Source organism: Puma concolor, chromosome D3, assembly GCF_028749965.1.
Source record: "Puma concolor isolate L17-30 chromosome D3, mPumCon1.1.hap2, whole genome shotgun sequence".
NCBI classification, from domain to species: domain Eukaryota; kingdom Metazoa; phylum Chordata; class Mammalia; order Carnivora; family Felidae; genus Puma; species Puma concolor.
The window spans coordinates 27838135-27859999 of record NC_141678.1 but is presented as its reverse complement, the minus strand read 5'-3'; the positions used below and the strand labels follow the sequence as shown (position 1 = coordinate 27859999).

Genomic DNA, 21865 nt, shown 5'->3' with positions numbered 1-21865 from the left:
CCCCACGAACCATTTCATGAGTCTGGGTTCACAGGCAGCTTCAAGTGGCAGCCTCTTGGCTCACAAGTCAGCACTGGCCACAGCTAGTGGATGACCCTTCTGGTACCATGGGAACGCCAGGGGCCAAGTTGTCTTAGAAGGAGGGGTCTATATGGGGTCAGGTGTCTTCATGAAAGACTATGTCAGATGGGTAGGCTGGTCCTTCAGGAACAAAGGGAAGGCCCAGCCTTGCATGGCCTCCCGCCCTGGTCTCTGTGCCAAGCTCTCCAGAAGACCTGCCCATTGTGAGTTATGGAAGAGGCTGAAGTTGGGATGGTCCTGCAGCACTGGGGATAGCTGCCACCTATACCCCCTCAACTCTGGGATGTTCCACCCAGGGGCCCACTTGTAGATACTGGTTTCCCCATCCCCAAGCATTTCCCAAAGTGGGTTCTGGGGTATGCATGAGCAGGGTGGTGCCTACACTCTCGGATGGGCACAAGCGTCCTCACTGAGCTCCCCTGGGTCCTCTAGCTGGCTCTGTTCCTCCCTCAGGTGTCCCTGGACTGCTGCACTAAGCATCTTCTGACATCTACCTGAAATGGTTCACTTATTTACTTGTCATCTATGACCCCAACCAGAATGTCACTTCTATGAGGGCTAGGACTTTTGTCTGTTCTTGCAGTGGCCACAGAACTCAGTAAAGTGGCTGTGCCAGAACACATCATGATGGGTTAATAGCATCCCCCACATGCGTGTCTGCCTGGAACCTCAGAATGGGACCTTGTTTGGAAATGAGGCTCTTTGCAAATATAAGTTAAGAATTGAGATCATTTAGGATTGGTCACTTAGGGTGGACCCAAAATCAATGAGAGGGTCCTAAGAAGAAAGAAATGACACACACACACACACACACACACACACACACACACACACACACACCCCACACACACACACACCACATACCACACACACACACACACACACGAAGATGGGCAGAAGGAGAACAGAGTGCTGTAGCTCCAAGTTGGGACTTCCCAGGGCCATCAGAAGATGGAAGGGATGAGGACTCGTCTTCCCCTACAGGCTTTGGGGAGAGCAGAGCCCTGCCCATACCTTGATTGCAGACTTTTGGCCTCCAGAATGTGAGAGAATACATTTTTGTTGATCTAAGCCACCCAGTTTGTGGTGATTTGTAATGGCAGCCACAGGAAACTAACACGTCAATGGTGTTGGCAGGTCTGGCTGCCAAGAGGTCTGCTGGTGTCTGGGGTCCTGGAGCATCTAACTCTCAGGCTTGGCCAGGGCCCCGCCTGAGCCACCTTCCTTAGAACATGCTGCACATATGCAGGACAGGTCGACTACTCCTGAGGCTTTGGGAACATGGGGATCCCACAACAGACCAGCCACAGGCCATGAAGAAGGGAGGGGCGCTGACAAGATGTCTCCCAGGCTAGGGGTGGGGCTTCCACCAGAGACTCACAAGGGGAGCAGCAGGCAGGCGGTGAGCTGGGGCTGCGTCCATGTGCCCTGCCCCCATCTGACAGCCCAACTGGGGAGGGTACTGACCCACCCACAGTTCAGAGGGCAAACTGAGGTGAGGAGGTCAAGCCTGGTACTGTGGGGCCAGGACAGCCCCAAGGCTCTGTATTACCAGTCCATCTTTAGGGAAGTTGAGGCCCTGTGTGTGAACAGATGCCCCTCCCTCAGAGGTTCACAACAGGAATCTGCTTTCAGTTTTGAAAGCTTTCCTATCCTCTCTCCACAGAAAGGAGGAGCATTCAAGCAAGCAGAGGCTGATGCCCAATCCTTCCCAGAACTTGAGTCTAATGGCACCTGGGGTTTGGTCCAGAGCTTCTGGGAGCCTCATAGCCCCTGAGGCCCAGTGGGGTGGGGGCATGGGGTGGTGAGGCCAGGTGGCAGGTGCAGGCTGTACCTCTGCTACGTCTCCGATGGCATAAATGTGGGGGACAGAGGTGGCTTCCTGAGCATCAACCAGAATCTTCTGACTGTTGGGGTTGGTGTTTATTCCAGCATTCTCCAAATTCAGACTTCTGGTTTCTGGAATTCGACCTGAAGGAAATAAAGAGCAAGGCTGAGAGACTTTCAGCAGTTCTGACTGAGACTCCTTGGTTTATTCAGAATACTTCTCAGAATGCCCATTTGGAATCGGTAAAACATGAAGCACAATAGTGTCGAGGGGCTCCTGGCCTCTGTGAGCCTCACACGCACACACACACACACACACACACACACACACACGCACATACACAGTGCACATATGCACATACCTCACCTTTATTTGCACAAAGAAGCAACGAGAAGATGAAGAAGGACTAGAAGAAACAGAAAGGAAGGAAACAGGGTAGAGAAAGCAGAGATGGAGACAAGACTTCTCTGAATATAGCCTGTGATACAATTTTGGTTTTTTAATCATATACACAGTTTATATATTCAAACAACAAAAAATAAAAAATGGAAGAAAAGTCCCTGTAACTTGTAAACAACTTGAAACCAATGGGCCTAATTGGATAGGCAGTTGATAACCAAGCATATACAAAGATAATTTGCTCAAGAGACTATGGCAACACATATTTCCACTGTATGTCCTAAGAGGATTATATTCTAACAATAAATAAACCTGGAAACAGATCTGATGTGCCATTCAAAGTGGTTAAAACCCCATAATGTCAAATTTAAATGTGGAATTTACTCATTCCATTTTCTTTTTTTAAATACCAAGTTCCTATGGCTCTGACCACAGAAAAAGTCTAGAAGCAGCGACAACCCAAGAATGATGCATGCCCCAGCCCTGTACGGTGATCTCAACCCTTCCCTACTGCAGAGGCCAAGCTCCAGGGAGGTAGCCTACTTCAGGCCTGGACACCTTATAGCATGGCACAGTATGAACAAAGGTCACTCTAGCCATGGTTGCAGAGACAACATGACAGGGCCACGCAGCCTCTGAAGGCATTGTGCCCTGAGGGGAAGACATGGAATATACACAACCCAGGTCTCTCCCAGAAGCCATGGCTCCTGTCATATGCGTGCATTTTCCAGTGAGGCTGAGGTGCACATGTGTCTCAGTCTTTGTGGAGCGTGTCTGTGGGCCCCAAGTGAGCTGAAAGCCTCCTGTGTCCCCATATGGCCCTTCCTGGGGTAGGGCACCCTCCCTTCCACTCTCTGTGACCCCAGGGTTCCCCACCCTCCCGCAGGGTGCTCTTCCCACAAGTTCATACTAGGGACAGGATGGTGCTTTGTGGTGGATTTATGCTTTTCCATCCTGCCACCAGACTGTGTTTGCATGAATAGGCTATGGCCTCCTGTCCCCAGAGTCTGGCAGCAGGATGTCCCCCAGAGCAGGCGGCGAGAATGCACAAACTTATGTTCTGCTCAGGGTCTCGGGGCAGGTCCCACCAACCCCCTCTGGCAGCCAGCACAGGTGCTGAGTGAGTGGGGCTAGAGGCCAGGCCTTGGATGCTACAAGCCTCAGCTCCTCTTCTCATGTGCCTGTGATGACTGCCCAGCGTACATCCCCAGCTTTGAGACCTCTAGAGCTGAGCACGGAGATGGGCAGCAAGGCGGGGCCCAAACCACACATCATCCCTGTCCTCAAGTGCAGTCATTTTGGCTAATCCTAACGAGCAAGTCTTGGGTGCAAAGGCCAGTGGGGCAGGGGATGGCGGCACAGCAGCCTCCCTGCCAGCCTTCATATGCTTACAGCCCTGGGCCTTGTCACAGCCAAGCTGCCAGCAGAGCCCCCTTTCTCCCCTAACTCAGACAAGGTGGCCTTGCTAAGCCAGGAGGTAGCAAATGCAGCTCTTCCCGCCAGGCTCTAGGAGGACAGCGGCGGCCCCCTGGAGCTCCCTGAGGCTCAGCGTGTCTCCCGAAGGCAATGATAAACAGTTTCAGAGGTACAATTCCCACCGCTTGTGGTGGCTCAGACACACGAGAGGTCGGGTAGTGGGTGGTGCCAATCTGAACATCTGGAAGACCAAGTTCTGTGAAAGGGAAACCTTAAGTCTCCAGCTGCTCTCCCAGAGTGGGAAGTCAAAACACACAAACTCAACTAAGCCATGCTTCTCAAGTTCATGGGGAGCCGGCTCCAGCTTCTTCATTCTGCTTGGCCACAGGAATCAGGTGCTAGGCGGGCTGACACCCATTACCCAGCATACCAGACACAGGCGACGTGACGCAAGGCCCTAGAGGTCCCTGATGGCATCCATACTGGCACTAGTCATGTGAATGGAGACCGGTGAGCAGGTAGAGTGCAACATGCCATGCTGGCCAGTGTCCTGTCCTGCATAAGGCAGCATGGGGGCCCAGGCCTGACTCCCGAGTAGGGGATCCAGCTGGCATCTGGGAGCTCTTGTGCATCTAGGACTGGAATGTGCTGTGCCTCAGTGAGGAAGGAGTTGGGCCCAGTGGGGAGGCCTGGTGGGGGTCTGCTGGATGGGCTGAGGGGCTCTGCAGGTAGGGGACTCATAGCTCAGCTCTCAGGCTCCTCCCCAGACCTTCAGTTGTGGGGAACAGGGCATACAGCAGCTCACCAGGCCCATGACCTCTAGGTGATGGCTCCAGGCTGAGGCTGGAGCATGTGAGGGCAAAGCTGGCTGCCTGCAGACCACCCTGCTCTAAGGCTAGCCATGCTGCACTCCTGCCTGGCCGGTCATGGGAGGTCAGGAATGTTTCCTCCTGTGCCCTATGGTAACCATGGTAACCACACACCTCCCAGATGCCAGCCTAATCACATCCAAGATCTCAAGAATATAAAGATAAATTTAAAAGGAGTAACAAGAGTGGAGTAGACAGAAGGAATATGCCCAACTTGTGGGAGGCACTCCACTGATGCTTCTGGGAATGAACAGTGAAGGAAGAGAGTGGTTGCACCAAACAGAAATGGCCCTAAAAGGGCAGCCGTTGGCACATTGGGTTTTGGAAGCTGTGCTGACTGGGCCTGTGTGGGGTGAGACCTGGGGTTGGCAGGGGGCCCAGCTCCACCCAGGCACCCCATTCTGTGGGCCATGCCCCTGAGCTATGTGGTAGGCCCTGTCAGCCTCATGGGGCCACAGCCAGGACGTGGGCCTCACTGAGCAAACAATGTGGACAAGGGTCATGGAGGAGGGAGGGACATCCCACATGACCCTCTGAAGTTCTGTTCCCTTGTGCTCAGAACCATCATGTCTCCCCAAAGGGGGTAGGGGCCCAGTCAGATGGTGTGCGGACCCCACATAGCTCAGGCCTGGATCCCTCAAGGAAGTCAGAGGTGCTGGGGTAGGGACCCAGTGGCCAGCCATGCAAGCAGGGCAGCACTGGCCCCATGGACAATGCCCAGTCAAGGTCAGACTTAAATGACCAGAAGCCAGACTCAGGCATCATGCAAAGTCTCCTCCCTGACCATTTCCCTCTTATGCAAAAATAAAGGTAGCACTCCTCAGGCGATCTGGGGAGAGAAGGGAGCCCCCACGGCATCCCCCCATCTGTATCACCCTGTGTGTCATGCATGGTGCTTTCCCCCCCGCCCCCAGGAGGCCATGCGTTCTATGACCAATGGGATCCCTTGCTCCCTGGGGCCTCAGCTCTTTGGCACCTGGCTCGGGTTTGCCGAGCACTGCTGAGTGGCTCCCCTGGATTGACTCCCACATCTCTGCTCCCTGGACACTACTGGGATGGAGACGGCGGTCTGTCCAAACGTTGGTTTAGTTCCTTGGGACAGGTCCTTAGAGGAAGGCTGACCAGCCAGGTGGGGCCTCCTCGGAGCAGGGCAGGGAGCTGTGCCTGGACAGATGGCTCCTTCTTGGGCTTGCTCCTTCACTCCCACTGCTGTTTTAACTTTCGCTTCTTTGATTACCAGTACATTTACCAGTAAAGTTAAGTACTTTTGGCCACGTATTTACTAGCTGTATTTCCTTTTGTGAACTGCCAGTTCCTTGCCTTTTTTCCATTCATTTATGCATATCTCCATAACTTCATTGCCTTGTAAGTAAGAGCTTCTCATGTGATACACGAATGCCACTGCATCATATTTACCACAATCAGGGCATTAAGATTCCAGATGCAAACATGGTCTCATTTCCTCCTCAGAGGCAATGTGCGAATAAATATGTGGATGGGCCCTTGAAGCTGCCTCCTTCACCAGGCCCAGCTTTGCCCACTGGCCTGAGTCCCTCTAGGGTACCACGTGAGCCCTGGTGTCACCAAGGTAAGATAGTGCCTCCCTCCCTGTGCCCAGCATCCAGGGCACCCCAGGGTGCTGAAGTGGTGGAAGAAGCTGCATTCAGCCTGAGAGCTCTCAGTGCAGCTGGACCAGGCCAGCCCTCCCCTCATTGCACTGGAGTCCCACCAGCTGCTGCTGCTGGCCCGGGGGAGGCAGCTAGGCCATGATGCTCACCCAGCCAGCTGGAGAAGGCCAGAGAAGGCTGAAGGTCGAAAACCCCCCAGACGGCGCCTGTTGGTCATTACTACCTGCTCAGCTGGGCACAGGGATGCAGACAACCGGACACATGCGGTTTCATGCGTGTCTTTCACCCCGTTATGGGAAAACGGGCATTCCCTCCAATTTCACGCCTGCCTGGAGCACACGTTCCGACGAGTGAAGGGCAATCCGTGTAATGAGGTAAGATTTAAGTGGCAGCAGGAGTATGACAGCGCGAATGAGGGGCTCTGATCAGACAGGCGCAGCCAGCGTGTAAAGGAAGCAGCCTGAAGCTCAGTGCCAAGAGGATGGGGGACCAGCGGCTTCACACGGGCTCATGGAGAACCAACCCTCCTGGGGGGCACATACGTGGCCCCCACAGCCAGCCACCCCCATGGGCTGGGCCTGCGCAGCACCCTGGACCAGACACAGAATGCGGAACTCACACCTTTGGCACCTCTAGTCAGATCCCTTGAAACCTACCTTTTAAAAATTTATTATGTCTCTTGTCATCTTTGAGATTTTAGGGAAAAGGATAATGATGGCAAAGAGCTCCTTTTATTTTCTGGAATAGCCCTTTTTACATGAGCCCCAGAACCCTAGCCACAACCTAAAGCACCCCAAGGGCAGGGCAGAGCATCGATCCTGCTGGTCTGGGGCCCAGGCAGGGCTCAATGTTTGCTGAATGAAATTAGTGAGCCTTTGTACGACCTGAGGACCTTATCATGACTTGAGGCTAGTGGCTCACTATGACCACTGAGCACCTGCCACTCCCCCCTGGCCATCCTGATGACACCTGTCACCAACCCCCCTACATGTGGGTTTTTCCTTTTCAAGCTTGCATGCAGCACTGACAGCATATAACATAAGCTCACATGGGCCCCTAAACCAGTCAGCCCTAGAACTTGGTGGAGCGTCCAGCTCAGGTTCAGCTGCAGCCTGGTCCACTGGAACCCCCAGGAAGGAACATGTTCCCTGGCAGGTGGTAACTATTGCTGTAACAATTACAAATGTCAATATAACCTTCCTGCTGGTTGTTCCCAGTAGCACTTAGATTTAGATAGTGCACGTTAATGCATATAAACGATGTTCACTTATGTTTAGAAACATTTTCACCAGGGCTTTCTTTTCTTTTTTCTTTTTTTAAAGAAATTGGTTTCCACCAAGTTCTAACCATAAATATTGATTTGACTTGGTAAAAAGACTCTGCTGGATGACCATGAGCATGAAGGTAGGCCAGCCTGGGTCTGATGGCTGTGGAAGTTGGGGTGACCCTGGACGCACGGAGGAGCCAGCTCACAAGCCTGGCATAGCTCTTGGCCCCTGGCTGTGCAGGGCATCCCACACAGAGGGCAGGGGGACAGTCTGTGAGCCAGAGCGGAGATAAATGACAGTCACTGACCATATGGTGCACTGTCTGGGGCCACATGGTGTGGTGGGGAAGCCTGTGGCCTCAGGCCCAGGAAGAGCTCCATGACTGTCTTCTCCTCCAAGAAAACAAACCACATACACAAGCAGATTGGGTTCTCTCTTCATGTTGCTAATTAAACTTGACGTTTACACTAAAATAAAAAGGTGTTAGAGTATCAGAGGCTCACAAGCAGAGCAATGCTTCCCTTAAGGCCTTGAGAGCAGAGAAGGGTGGGCTCATCACAGGTAGTTAGGCCCATCACAGACAGGCCACTACGGAGTACCCACTGGGAAGAACATGGCCACATGCAGTTTCCTACAGCCACAGCAGGATGCAGGTCACCCCCAAAGAACAGGCCTGCTGGCCTTGGATTGGGCTTCTCTCAACAAGGTTGCACCTGTGTTCAGCCTGCCAGCCCCTCTCCAACATCCAAGTGCCAGCCATGGAGAGCCTGGGCCCCACTCACAGCTTTCAGGAGGCACTGGGGCCTGGACTGTCCCATCCATCTTGCTGGACTCAGAGCACTCCCACCCATGAATTCCTAGAGTCTGCGGGAGAGGGGCGGGGGCGCTTGCTTCTGTTTTGCCTCCAGCTCCCAGTGCTGCCCCTCAGCCCTAAGGGGTGGGGGTGGGGGTGGGGTGGATAGCCCAGAGGACTTGAATGGGGCATATCTGTGGCACGAGAGAGCCATCGGCTGAGGTTGAACATGACTAACTAAGCAAATGACCTCATGTAAACCAGAGCAAGCAGTTCCCAGGGTAGAGAGGGGAGCCCCAGGCTGCAGCCCCTCCTGGGCAAATGCATTCCACTCCCTGGACACTACAGGCCCCCAGTGTTGTCTCCACGGACGCCACCACCTCCCTGGCCGTGGTCTATGTGCACATTCTGTTCAGGTGGACTGTACATGAAGTGGGGTCCTCAGTATGGTGGTTGGATTAGAAGTGGGAAAGCCAGGCCCGCAGTGCCTGCTGGCTCCCTTTATGCCATTTTAGAGGCTCAGAAGTCATCCTTAGGCTTTACACACAGGTGGACGACACCAGCTCTCCTGCTAAGACAAAGTCCGAAGAAGAAGAAATGACTGATTCCTAACAGATCAACTGGGCTCCTGAGGCAGGGCCAGGACAGCCCTTCCTGGCACTCCGGACAGTGGGAACACCAGCTGTCTGGGCTTTCTGATCACGCGCAGGACTCCTGTCGTTCAGGAAAGGATGCGCCAGAGTCTCTACCTTTCCCTCAAGGGAAGGATAGAAAGCCTTCTGAGATGCTGAGGGGTACGCAACAGCTTTAACTGCTGGTTCTCCTAAGCTTCACTTCAGAGGCCCTCTGCCCATCCTCTGAAGCAAAGTCTAAGCTAAGCTAAGGATGAGCTCCAGCTCAGAGGTGTTTACACACCCAGGTGTCCACTCAGATGCCCTGTCCTGCTCCTGCTCCCCCAGACAGCTGAGGATTCAGGCCACAACTGGTTAACTGCACAGGGTGAATTCGAGCCCGCGGCGCAACGCAGGCTGACTGTCTTCACTCAGCACCGTAATCGGCACATCTGCAGACAGGAAATCCTCCTTGCTGCGAGTTCCCAGTCTATTATCTGAGACACCTGGTGTGGGTGGGTGATTCAGAGACAAACAATGAGCTGGCCCCCTGCACAGCAATTAACTGCTTTAACTGCTAATGTATTTAATCCACCACGTGGAGATCAAGGCTGGGCCGAGGAAGAGGCTTGGAGTCCTCTTTGGCTTGTAGACTGCAGGGCCCACTTCTCCATCCCTATGGATGCTGTCCTCACCGGCTGTGACCAAGGCACCAGGCACAAGGGCAGCTCAACGCAACGGAAGCTCGTCCCAGCCCTCAGTGTGTCCACAGGGCACGAGGGGCATCCTTCTCTCCTGCTTTTACCCAGCTTGTGTGCACACAGCGCTCGCTGCTGAGGCAGAACTATGGTCCAGGAGCCATTTGTGGTACCAGCCCTTCAGCCCCCAGGGTGTTTTATTTTAACGTCCTGGATTGGATCATCTTTTATTGTAAGCAGAAATAATGCTTGGATAAAGGCTTATGGGGTAAACCAGCAGAAAACATTCCCAGTTGTTAAACTGGGAAGTGGCTCCTGATTGTTTACAAAACCTGGCCTGGGAGCGAGCAGCAAAGTCAGCACATGCCCGTACAGCCCCAGAAGGCGTGCCAGAAACCGCCGCCACCACAGCGCCGCTTTTGGAAGCAAGGTCAAAGGCCAAGGACTGTGAAAAGCTTTCACCCCCAGCATCAATCACGTTGGGCAGACTGTCTGGGGGATGCTCTTTTTGAAAACACAAAAAATAAAATGGACTCCTGGCGGCGGAGAGTAGGTTTGCGTGCCAGGGGCCCTGCTTGTTGCCCACCAGGGACCCTCCAAGCTTGGAGGAACTTGCAGCCTTCTGAGGGCATGGCCCCTTGCCCTCTGAGCTGCTGCCGTCAGTGTGGGCTTTGCTGATGGCATATGGGCACAGGCCTTTGCCTCTGTCCAAAGGTGAGAGAAGGGACATATTTTGGGGGGGGGGGGGAGGCCCAAAGCATTATCAGGGGAAAAACTTGCCACCTCACCTTTTAGAATGGAGTTTAAGATAAATGTCAATTTAGGGGCGCCTGGCTGGCTCAGTTGGTTAAGCGCCCAACTCTTGGTATCTGCTCAGGTCATGATCTCACAGTTCTAGGAGATTGAGCCCTGCGTCAGGCTCCATGCTGACAGCACAAAGCCTGCATGGGATTCTCTTTCTCTCTCTCTCAAACTAAGTAAATAAACTTAAAAAAAAGATAAATATCAATTTACACTTCTGGATCTGAATAGTTATATAACCTTTCACGGTGTTCAACAAAATAAACCTAAGTGGGTTTTACTTAGTAAAAGTAAATTTAGTTTTATGATTTGAACAAGAATATTTCCTGTGGCCATTTGCTAAATTTTGGACAAGAGGCACTAAATTTACTACAAGGCATTTTCTTGCTCCTTAAATCTGCTCGTGTTGACCACACACAAGCGAAGGGTTCTGACTCCTCCAGAGTTTATCTTATTGTCTGATTCCAAGTGTTCTGAGAACTCAGAAAACCAGAGAGGCTTCTCAGATGTACATCGCTGTGTGGTGCAGCCCTGTTCCTCCCAGCGGCTCACTGCAGGGGATGTGGGAACCAGGCCGACCATGTCTTGACAAACTCTGATGGGACAGCCCCTCGGAGTCCTCAGCAAACATTCGATTAACTGACATGGAAGCAGACGATGAGACAGATAGCTACTCAGGTTCTGAGCTCATAGCAGAGGGAGAGCTGACCAGGCCCAGTGCAGAGAGACCCTGAGAACTAAAGACCTCAAGAAAGGAAGACCTCAATTGTTTTTTTCACATGCAAGTTGACAGAAGGCTTAGGAAAACGAGATTCCAACCCTAGAAGACAGGTATCAGGTGGGCACGATGTCCAAGCAGGTGTACTGCACCCAGTGCCACACGCCCTCACTAACGAGAACCTGTCAGCCCTCAGCGACCACAGCCCACTCACAGCACCACTGTGCCCCAGTCACAAGCAGGCTCATGGTGGGCACAATGGCTGAGCTCTCTGTTCTTCCTGCCTGGCTCCCGGCCAGGGTGCCTGTCCTCAAAGTGCACGTCCCTCCCTCAGACTAGCCCAGGCCCAGGCCCTGGGCCCGTATCAACCCCGCTGCATCCCCACTTTCCATCCTGCCCCTCAGGGGTGGCTTTGGGATGCAGGAGGATTCAGCCTGGGAAGGAGTATGTCTGGCCATGTCACCAATGGTCTAATTTTGCCCAGCCATGCTTGCTCAGCCTTTACCCCCACCAAAAGCTGGACCCATGCCTCTCAGAGAATAGGAGAATGAGAATATAACCACTTGTGGGTGAGGTGGCAGCCAGCCCATGCAAGGCGGAGAAAGGCCCAAGGCCTCTGCCCTATCACTGATGCCATCTTTGGAAATCTGCAAAGTATGACATCCACAAAGACCAGTAAGACCCCTACTCCTGAGGAGCTCAAAGCAACCCACAGGGAGGTAATGCAAGCAATCCCACGGGCTATTATCATGGCCCAAGAGGTGGGCTGCAATGACTGGCCCACCTGAGAGCCAGCAGAACGAGGAGAGCCCTGGAGGCAGCAGGAAGGGGAGGTGGCGCTGCTGGTCTCCATGTACGGCTCACTTCTGTATGTGCACATGTGGCTCAGTGCACCCTTACCTATGGCCCACAGGACAGTGCTGAAGGTGCCCATGTTCTCCTTGCCAGAGGTGAGGTCCTCCCAGGTGACCTGGAGCTGGCCGTCTGGAAGTTTCTGCACTCTTGATGGGGTACAGTGCTTCAGGAACCTGGTGCCTTGAGAGGCCATGTACGCTGTGACCAAGGAAGACATTTGCTGCAAAGCACAAGAAAACATGCTGTGAGGACCAGGTAGCAGTGAGAATGTCCACTACTGAGGACTGTAGGAAGAAAGGACTTGGTCTCCTGCCTGCTTGAAAAGGCCCTAGAAGAGCCCAATAAAGGTTCCTCCAAAGGAGAAGGTGCAGTGCCCCTCCTCACACAGAGGAACTGAGGAACTGAGGGCTGAGCCGGGAGCGCATCTGATGCTCCCTGGTTCCAAATCCAAGGGCCTGAGGCCCTTTGGTTAGGATGCACTTGACCTTTAGACTCCTTTCTAGATGCTAAGTCTTTACTAAAAACAATGACAGAGAAGCACCCCCTTCTCCTGGGGGCTCTGGCCTGCCTAAGCCAGATCGCACTTGGCTCTAGACTCGCCACCCCTCTGCCCCTGCCAAATGCTGTCACCTCCTCTACCATTGGGGGAACTGGGACACTAGGTGGGCACCTCTACTCCCCACTAAGAGGTACAAGGTAGCAGGTATGGTGGGGCCATGGGGCTGGCTGGGGTGTCTGCAGAGAGGGCTCCCTCCTCCCAGCCCAGAAGGCTCTGCACCGACTGGCTGCAGATGGGGGCCTGGTTCCTGGTGCCACTGTGGGGGCTTGTGCAGGCCAGAGCTCCAGTCAGACACAGCTTTTTCTTTTAGGAAAAATAAAAGCCACTGTTTAAATCCTCTGGTGTCTGTTCATTTAGAGACACACACGATGAAGAGGCCTGCCTGTTCAGGATTGTCACACCAGTCACAAGGAGTATAGGCTGTTGATCCCTCTGGATGCCTGACAAGCCTGAAGTCTCTGTCACAGTCTGAGGGAGAACTACTGAGTCAAATCGAGCCACATGGCAAGACCACTGGCCCTAGGCCTGCTACCAGGCCTTCACATCCTTCTCTGAGGCAGAGCAGGGCCTGGGTCACCTGGCCTCACCACTGTGTCCCAGGGCATCCCTTCTCATCATTCTCCAGCTTCTGCCCAGGCTCAGTGCTAAGGCCAGTCCTTTGAGTGGTCCTCATCCCTACATGCCCCTTGTCCGCATCTGCATCCTGCAGTGCGGCCTCCTGTGGCTCCTGTTTGCTGCCCGGCACACTCTACCCATAGCCCAAGACACAGAGACCTTCCCTGGATGCTGCAGCCCTGTTGCAGGTGCTTAGTGCAGAGGCACTGAGTGAAGTAAAATAGAGTGGCTGGCACAGGACAGAGGGACAGGTCTCTGTGTCTGCTGGGGGGGGGGGGTGGGGCTGGAAACTGGACACGGCAGGCTCACTGCTTCCCTCTGTGAGAACTCGCCAGCCCCGAGAGCCCAGAGTGCAGATGGACGGGGGTCTGTCTTCTTCTCAGGGACATGGGGGAAGGACATATGACATCTTGGCAGTGACAGCCCCAGACCTGGGTTTTAATGGATGACTTTCCCTTGAAGAGTTTTTAGTTAAACACACACACACACACCAAACCATGTGCTTCTAACACGGATGCATCTGTAGTCAGTGCTGGTATCTGCGTCTCGCCATTAGCAAGGGTGTCTATGCCCCAGATCTGGATCAGGACAACCTGCACTCTTTAGACCCCGCAGGGTGGCCCTCTGAGCTCCTGCCTGGCAGCTCAGGAGTGGCCGACTGACAGGAAGACTGCGTGCGGTGTTGGCCCTGCACAGTGGACAGGACATCAAACTGGTAGGCCCTGAAAGACTGTGTGGATGCTCCAAGTGCTCGGGGTGGACCACTGGCCAGGAAAACCACCAAACGCTCATCCTGATTCATGAGTTACATTTTTTTAGTCTATGGTGGGTGACTGGGAATGCTGCCAGGGGCTTTCATCTCCTGAGGTGATCACCCAGGACCTCACCAGTCTAGCAACTGCTTCCCCACATAGTATTGACCCTGGGGAGGCAGCACCGCATTTAGACACCAGAAGGGCTCGGCAAGGGAGACAGAGGACAGTGCTTCAGCCAACACTCGCCTCTCATTAATGGAGAGATGGGAAGGGGTGACTCAACCTCGCAGTCTGTGAGGCTGGCCCGGGGTGCCCTTAGGTCCAGTGGGAGGCTGCAACATGTTCCATGTGCCTGTTCCATGTGCCTGTTCCATGTTCCTTTCCACACTTGGGTGGGTGTTTTATATTTCAGGGACAATCTCCTTATTCAACTCAAGGGCCAGTTTCTAAAGACTGAGACCTCATTCCCAGCCCATACCTGCACATGTCTGGGCTGGGGCAGCTGGCCGAGGATATGCAGTCCCCTGGGGAGAGCACAAGGTGGGAGTGGGGGCACACAGAGCCATACCTGGTCAAAGCCCCGGAGGGGGATGCTTCTCATCATGACAGTGGTGTCCAGTCCGAGCCCAGTGAGGAAGCCAGCACACTCTAGGGCCACATCTGCCAGAGGCTGAGGAATGCTAATGGATCATGACATCAGGAGCCAAGTGGAGAGACCCCAGTGCCATGGCCAGCCACCCACTCCCCCACCAATCCCCAGTCAGCCTGAAGGAGCCACAAAGACCCCCTCCCATAACCCCATCCCACAAATGCACACCCAAGGTGAGGTGGGGCCTCTGGAGGTGCAGTGACAGCACTGTGGGCACCCTCCAGCACCCAGTGCCCTGGCAGCTTCTGCCTCCATGGGGCATTTGTGCAGGCTCCCTGGAGTTTAATCTCAGCCTTTAGGGACAGGCTCCCCCTCCAAGGGGTCTGAGTAGTGACAGCAAGGAAGAGTTTCCTACATGAAAGACACGAAACAGCCGCTTTCGACCCGTATTCCCAGCTAGCAGCCCCAGCTTTCATCTTCCATCAGATAGCCCCTCTCCTGACCTCAGATCCTCCCATGGCTCCTCTCTTGACCCTCTCTGGTTTTACTGCTCCCTCTGAAGGAACAGGCCTGGCTGGGGCTTCTCTCAAGGGAGCACCACCTGCCTCACGGCTGTGTCCAGCTGCCCCGACTGGCTCAGCCGTCTCAGTGTGTGGCTCAGGAAATGTCTCCAGGAAGCCCTAGCCTCAAAGGTCAGGCTCAAATTGTCCCCTGAGTACAGGTCATCTGCCCTGAGTGGCCCTATAAGAGCCGGGATCCAGGCGGCAGAGTGTAGGCTTTGGCGTAAGGGAGAGCAGTGCGGGAGGGGCCGTAGGGAGTGTGAGCATGGCCGGTTGTCAGCTGCACACCAGCAAAGGATACAGCTGGCTCCGACCACCAACCTGTTAGAGGAACGGACACACAGAGAAAGAATGGTGAGTCCCGCACATGGCCCACCATGACACATGAGCAGCTGTCTGAGTGGGGCGCCCGCAGTGGGGATGGGGCCCTCAGCTTTCGTGCAAGGGGCCTGGTCAGCTGATGTGTCACTGCTGATGAGTCAGCTGAAGCTAACTGTTCAAACAGGTTGTCCCAAGGTACAAAACCCACTTCCCAGAGGCTCCGACTGTGAAATAAAGGACAAACACTCTGTCACTAAATCGGGAAATTGCCTGGTGGTGAAGGATGTGAGTGGTCAGTGACAAAACAGCACATCCTGTGCAAGGTCCTGGGAGTGGGATCAACACAGAGTCTGTGGACATGGTAAGAAAAATCTCATTAGAAGTGGAATGGTTTTCCTTCTGTCCTAATGTAAATTCTGCCATGGGGTCCCTCTGGACCTCCTGTGGCCAGGATGGAAATGGAGATGCTTTGCAGGACAGGGAGGACACCAGACAGTGGGGAAGCTTCTGGGAAAGCATCAGTTATAGTCAGAACATTCTTGGACCATGGAAGGCCAGGCTGGAAAGGTCCACACATGCCTGCCCAGTGCCACCACACACAGGCCAGGGCCAGCTCCCCTGAGCAAGGATGAGGGCACCTGAAGGCAGAGGGGGACACAGGGACTGAGCAGAGTCATTTAAAATATTTGCCCTAATAGGAGCATCTAGGTGGCTTAGTTGGTTGAATATCTGATACTTGATTTTGGCTCAGGTCATGATCATGCAGTTTCACGGTTTCGAGCCCCATGTTGGGCTCTGCACTGATGTTGCAGAGCCTGCTTGGGATTTTCTCTCTCTTCCCCACCCCCCCCCCCCACCCTGGCTCCCAGCTCACACTCTCTCAGTCTCTCTCTCATAATAAGCTTAAAAAAATTATTAAAAAATAAAATAAAATATTTGCCCTAGTAGAATAAATCCTCTCCTGTTATTCAGCTCCACTCTGCATGCATGAACACACATGCACACAAGCACACATCCACACATGTGCACAGAACCTAACACAGAATGAATATTCCCAGCCCGGGTGGTAACATGTGGGTGGGCTTGTCAGATCACCCCTTCAGCCTTTGAACAAGAGGAGGTGATGTAAGGATGGATAAGCCCAATGTCAGCGCTAATCCCAGCAAGTACTAATGATATAATTCCATTTCAAAAAGCAGCGTATCCCATGGAATATTGCTGAAGGTGCCCTGCGGGGAACAATCGGCACACGGCTTCCTCTCAGGAGCTGGGGATAGAACTGTGCTGGATTCATATTTGAAGTGAGTGAACAGAGCTCCGTATGTGAAAAAGTTGAGAGGGACATGGCCCCGCGGCTGGCCAGAAGCACGGAGATGCATTCAGAGCCCCATCCGAGCCTGCCAATGTTTAAGAAATAGACATGTTGGAGTACACGTGTGTCCACGCGTGTACATAGCCACGTATATGTGTAATACGTATGTCTCTGTATAGGTACATTTTCTTTTTTTTTTTTTTCAACGTTTATTTATTTTTGGGACAGAGAGAGACAGAGCATGAACAGGGGAGGGGCAGAGAGAGAGAGGGAGACACACAATCGGAAACAGGCTCCAGGCTCTGAGCCATCAGCCCAGAGCCCGACGCGGGGCTCGAACTCACGGACTGCGAGATCGTGACCTGGCTGAAGTCGGACGCTTAACCGACTGCGCCACCCAGGCGCCCCATATTTTCAAAATTATATAACCTAACTTCTTTTGTGCTCGATATATGCAGTGAAAGGTATAAGCCTTTCTTTAAGATAGGAAATTACAAGTTACTTAAAATACAAGCAGAATTTAACTGCTTTGAACATCCTGCCTTAAATGCAAGAATGAAGTTGGGTAAAAGCATCAATGCCAAACATGCAGTGCCCTTTGCTCCCTGCTTCTGGTGGTGGCGATGGCGCAGGCCAACCGCCTCCCAGCCAGGCAGGCCATGCAGGCACTAGGGGAGGCCCTCCATTGGACAGCGGGGCTGTCCCTGCCTGTCTTGGAGCCTTCTTGCCTCTGTAAAGTGGACCCTCCAGCGGGAGACAGCTGGCTGCCAGGTGCAGCGTACAGGACAAACCCAGGCCCTCTTATCACATTGCCAAGGACACGGCAGTGTAGTCTCCTGATTCTGGCAAAAAACTGTTTTGTTTCTGCAGCCTCCGGGTAACTCCCCAACCTCCTGCACTATATGGATGGGGAGCTGGATGGGGAGGTAGGGTGGGCGGTCATGTAGGTGCTGAGCAGCCAGCTCTTCCCATGGAGCCACCTCAATGCTCTGGGTCTCCTACTCCCACCTCAAAGTCACGGTGCCCACCCCTCAGGCCACCAGCTTTGAATTGCCGATGAAGGACACATCTGGAAGACAGCAGGCACCAGCTCAGCCATTCCTAAGTGGGTGTCCTTAACTGCATGTGTATAGTTGAAATCTCATAAACAAGCAAGCATCCTGCTCTCTTGAAGGTAATTTTGGGTCTCTTCTTGTCTTTGTGAGTATTGGTTTTCACTCCATCCCTGTGCCCAATTTATCAAATAATCATTATTCTTTGCAGAAAGCAGGATCCAAGAACTCTCTTCAAATGAGCTAAAGTAGGAAAATGCCAGAGCAAAAACAGACAGACACCGGAGCCTCCAGACCACGCGGGGTGGGGGGGCTGCCAGAAGACAGGGGCACTGTTTTGTTTTTATTGGTAGCTTTGAAACCGCAGACAAGTTCCACTGGCTGCTAAGGGACTCTTGGCCAGGAAGGGGGCCTGGGAACCATGAGGTCGGCTGCCAAGGCACGATGACCACTGCTGGCCCTGGCCAGCCACAGGAGGACAGGGGTGCTGCCAGGAGAAGTCAGGACCAGCTTGTTGGATCTGGGGGAAGGGCCCGAGTGAGCCTCTGAGGCCTGGAAACACTCACCTTGTCACTACAGTAAGAGACCCAGACACAAGGGTATCAGTCCACATGGGAAATCACTACCCTGCATCCTGGGAGCCCCTGATTCAATTTTACGTGTGTTCTGGGCAGCTCTGCTCTCTGTGCCCTTCGGTGTGCAAACATTTCATGTGAAGGTATAACTACTGTGGGATTAGCCTAATCACAGGGCAGGCTTTCTTGTTCAAAATCTGAATGGGGGAGGAAGCAGAAACAAAAGCCTTAATTCAGACCCATGAAGCCCCAGCTTAAAGAGCCCTCCACCTGCCTCTCGAGTTTGAAGGCCCCTGATCCGCTCCCCAAAGGGAACACCCACACAAAGTGAGGCCCTCACGGCAGGCACCTGGCTCCTTGGCGGCCCCACCAGTGCAGGAAATGCCAAACGAGCTGTGAGCTCAGGTGCCCCGGGGAGGCAGCAAGGAGGGTGGGGGGCCCCAAGGCCCCCTCCCCAGTGGGGGCTGGCTCCGGGCTTGCCTGGGATCTGCCAGACCCATCCCACCCCTCAGGGCCTGACACTGGGCCCCCCTCCGCCTAGCCAGAGCCTCTGTGTTCTGGCCTCATAACAGATGCCACCTGGAGGAGTTGTCTTCCTCAGCCCCTAAGCCCGGCATGTCTTAGACATGCCAGGGAGATGGTCAGTGGGGCTTTACAGGCTGGTAGCCAAGTGTCAGGCAGAGAGCTGGTCCCCCTTTTGCTGGACACAAGGCTGTCACACCAAATGAACGTGGAGATTAAGCAGGAAATGAGAAAATTCACAGGAGTGAGTTTTCCTAACCAAATGGCTGTGGTTCTTCACAAGATAAATTTTATATTCTTCCCTTTTGCGCTTAGGGAGAGAGAAAAATGATCACAAAACCTAGTCAGATTCCAGACTTAAAATAAGGGTCACACACACACACACAAAAAACCTCTTAGGACCAACTCTGACAAGCAGTGTTAAATCAGCTTGAGTTACAAAAACACTCTGCCTCACAGAGCAGTAGGGTCCGAGGACAGAGAGGGCCAGGCTGTGCAGCTGTGGGAGAGCGGACAGTCCTGGGCTGGCGAGTGGGAACAGCCAGGTCCAGGCTGTGACCTGGAAATAGCAACTCAGTTGTGTGTCAGGCCAACGTGGGAGAAGAGCCGCCCCTAGGTGACTCCAGTCTCATTCAAGTCCTCTTATGTCAGAGAAAGGTGACAGTACTTAAGTCACCCCAAAGCTCCCACCTATGCACAGAGCTGGCCTTGCAGACATGGCGTGAACCCCAGGTGTGAGTGCTGACCAGCTGGGCCAGGGAGCCAAGGGGGTCTGGAGCAGAGTGACCTCAATTCCTCACCTTTAGGCTGCCTGAATAGTCACAGCGTGCACAGGACCTGAGGATCCTGGCCCGGGCAGACTGGGCAGCTGGGCCCAAGTCCCAGCCAGGATGCCTGGGTCCAGAAGGCCTGAAAGAGGAGGTGACCCTCCAGGTGAGTGAACCAAGGTCACCCGGCTGTGTGATCAAAGGCGGAGCCAAGCTGCCTGGGTGCACAAGGATCCAGATACCCCAGTGCCTGCCTCCTTGAAAGCATTGTGGTGAGTCGGCCTCCCTTTCTCCTTTCCACCCTCCCTCCACCTGCCAGAGGGTTGCTGGGCTGGACAGCTGGGGCAGGGAGAGTTGCATGCCATCTCCAAGCTTCCCCATGCAGGGCAGCGCACACCCTGCACCCCCATTTCCTCCACTGGTGGTGGATGGTTTCTTGAAGTGGCCATCATCCCCCTGAGCATTCCTTCCGAAGGGGCTCCTGCTACCTGCCTAGGGGACCCTGTTGTTCTCCCAGAATCCTCCTCACTTCCTGCTCCTCCTCAACCTGCCCTGGATTTACCCAGAAAAATGAAGAAACAAGAACAACGGAAAAGCTAAACAAGCCAGACACAAAGCTGGCATTTGGGTAGCCTAGGCTGAGTGGATGCCTCAGGTGGGGGTGTGGTTCTGAGGATCTGGGCAGCCGGGCTGCATCTCCCCCCTGGCCTCACAGGGTCCTGCTCATGGACTTGGGAGCTCACACTGCATATGTTAGAGTTTTCTACACATGATCTGTTACCTCTGGGGTAATCCAGCTGTGTAGTGAAGGGTGTTTAATTCTTTCCACCAACTGGGCTTGGGCTTCATCATCCCCTCTCTACCATCTATCCAGCCTTAGGTTCCCCAGACCTGGATTCGAGCAAAGGAGGATAGAGGCACTCCTCAAATGTCTGTGAGCCTACAACACCTCTATGGCCACTGGGGTTCATGCCTTGAGGGGGCAAAGACGTGGAGCAACCATAGGACACAGGCCTCACGAAGGGCTACTTGCCACTGTGCCCCACTCCGATACATCCTGAAAGGTCTCAGATGCTGCCTGTGCCCCGTCATGGGGAGGAACGAAGGGAAGAAGGCCCTGTGCATGCTGTAGAACCCATAAGGGACGTGGGGCCGGACGTGCCCACCCAGAGGCCGGTGGAGATGGCACCCGCTGCAGGCAGAGCCCAGGCTCTCTGGGCACCCTCCACCACCGGCTGGGCCTCCCGATGGGACCAAGCAGAAATGCCCGGCCCGGCTGTGGGAGGCACTACAGGGCCGGGGGGCAGCCCTCAGGTCCATATTAATTTCAGCTCCATTTTAAAAGCAAGTTAAAATAAACACAGGGAATATTTATAAGGCAAATAAATCTGGCAGAAACAGCCCCTCCAAGTGTGAGCAGAGGCCTCCCCCTCAGCCCCAGCCCAAGCTGATAAAATACAGAAATGCTACTGTAGACCCTCCGGGCTTATTTTGACTGCAGCAGAGGAATGTAGCATGTAAACACTGACTCCCATATCACACTGTTACAACTTGCATTAACAGCACCGGACAAAAGCCGCATTTTCACAGAAGCATCGTACAGGGATATATCTCCAGCTTAATTTTTAAAAAAAACCATTTCCTCACATAAATCATGCTCAGAACGAAACGGGTGACTGATACATTGCAAACACTTTTTTCTTAAACAATAACATACCTAGATTCCTTCTAAACGAAAGAGCTTTTTTAAAAAAAAAAAAAAAATCTTCTAAATGTTTTTTTTCTGAAGAAAATAAACACAGCACTTTCTTTCCTGACCAAAATATCTGGGGTGGTGTCTTCCCAGCGGAGCAGGCCACTGCCCCGGCACTCGGTCACAGAGGAGGGGCCCACAGCTTGGGCCACCAGGCTGAGCACCGGCGGCACCCACCATGCCTGCGCCTCCTGCCCTCCCCAGCCCTGAGTGATGGCCTAGGACAGCCTCTCCACACACCCAGCCTCCATGACCAGTGGCTAGGGAGAGAATCACTAGAAACCGACCCCTTCCTGGGCACTGAAGATACCACTTTTAAAACGTAATGGGAAAAGAGCAAACAAAAGAAAACAACAGAATATGCAGGAACTAATTTGACAAAAGACTGGGATTCAGAAAATGCTGGCCTTTGGTCATGGCCCGAGACAACTGAAGCGCATGGCAGCCTCAGACAGGACACAAGTTCCGTGCAGGGAGCTGGCCTCCCAGGCACTTGCACATTCAAGGCTGAACCACGGGT

At 53.6% G+C, this 21865-nt stretch overlaps 1 protein-coding gene across 5 annotated transcripts in view; it reads right to left on the bottom strand.

Annotated features, from left to right (window-relative positions):
* TXNRD2 (thioredoxin reductase 2) overlaps positions 1–21865 on the bottom strand; it is a 51600-nt gene that overhangs the window by 7046 nt on the left and 22689 nt on the right. For all 5 annotated transcript variants that reach the window (XM_086682244.1, XM_086682243.1, XM_086682245.1 and 2 more), the window contains 4 exons: positions 15345–15364; positions 14463–14554; positions 12011–12185; positions 1916–2052 (listed from right to left, as the gene is read on the bottom strand). In XM_086682244.1, coding sequence (XP_086538370.1) covers positions 1916–2052; positions 12011–12185; positions 14463–14554; positions 15345–15364 — 424 coding nt within the window. The remainder of the gene's footprint in view (positions 1–1915; positions 2053–12010; positions 12186–14462; positions 14555–15344; positions 15365–21865) is intronic.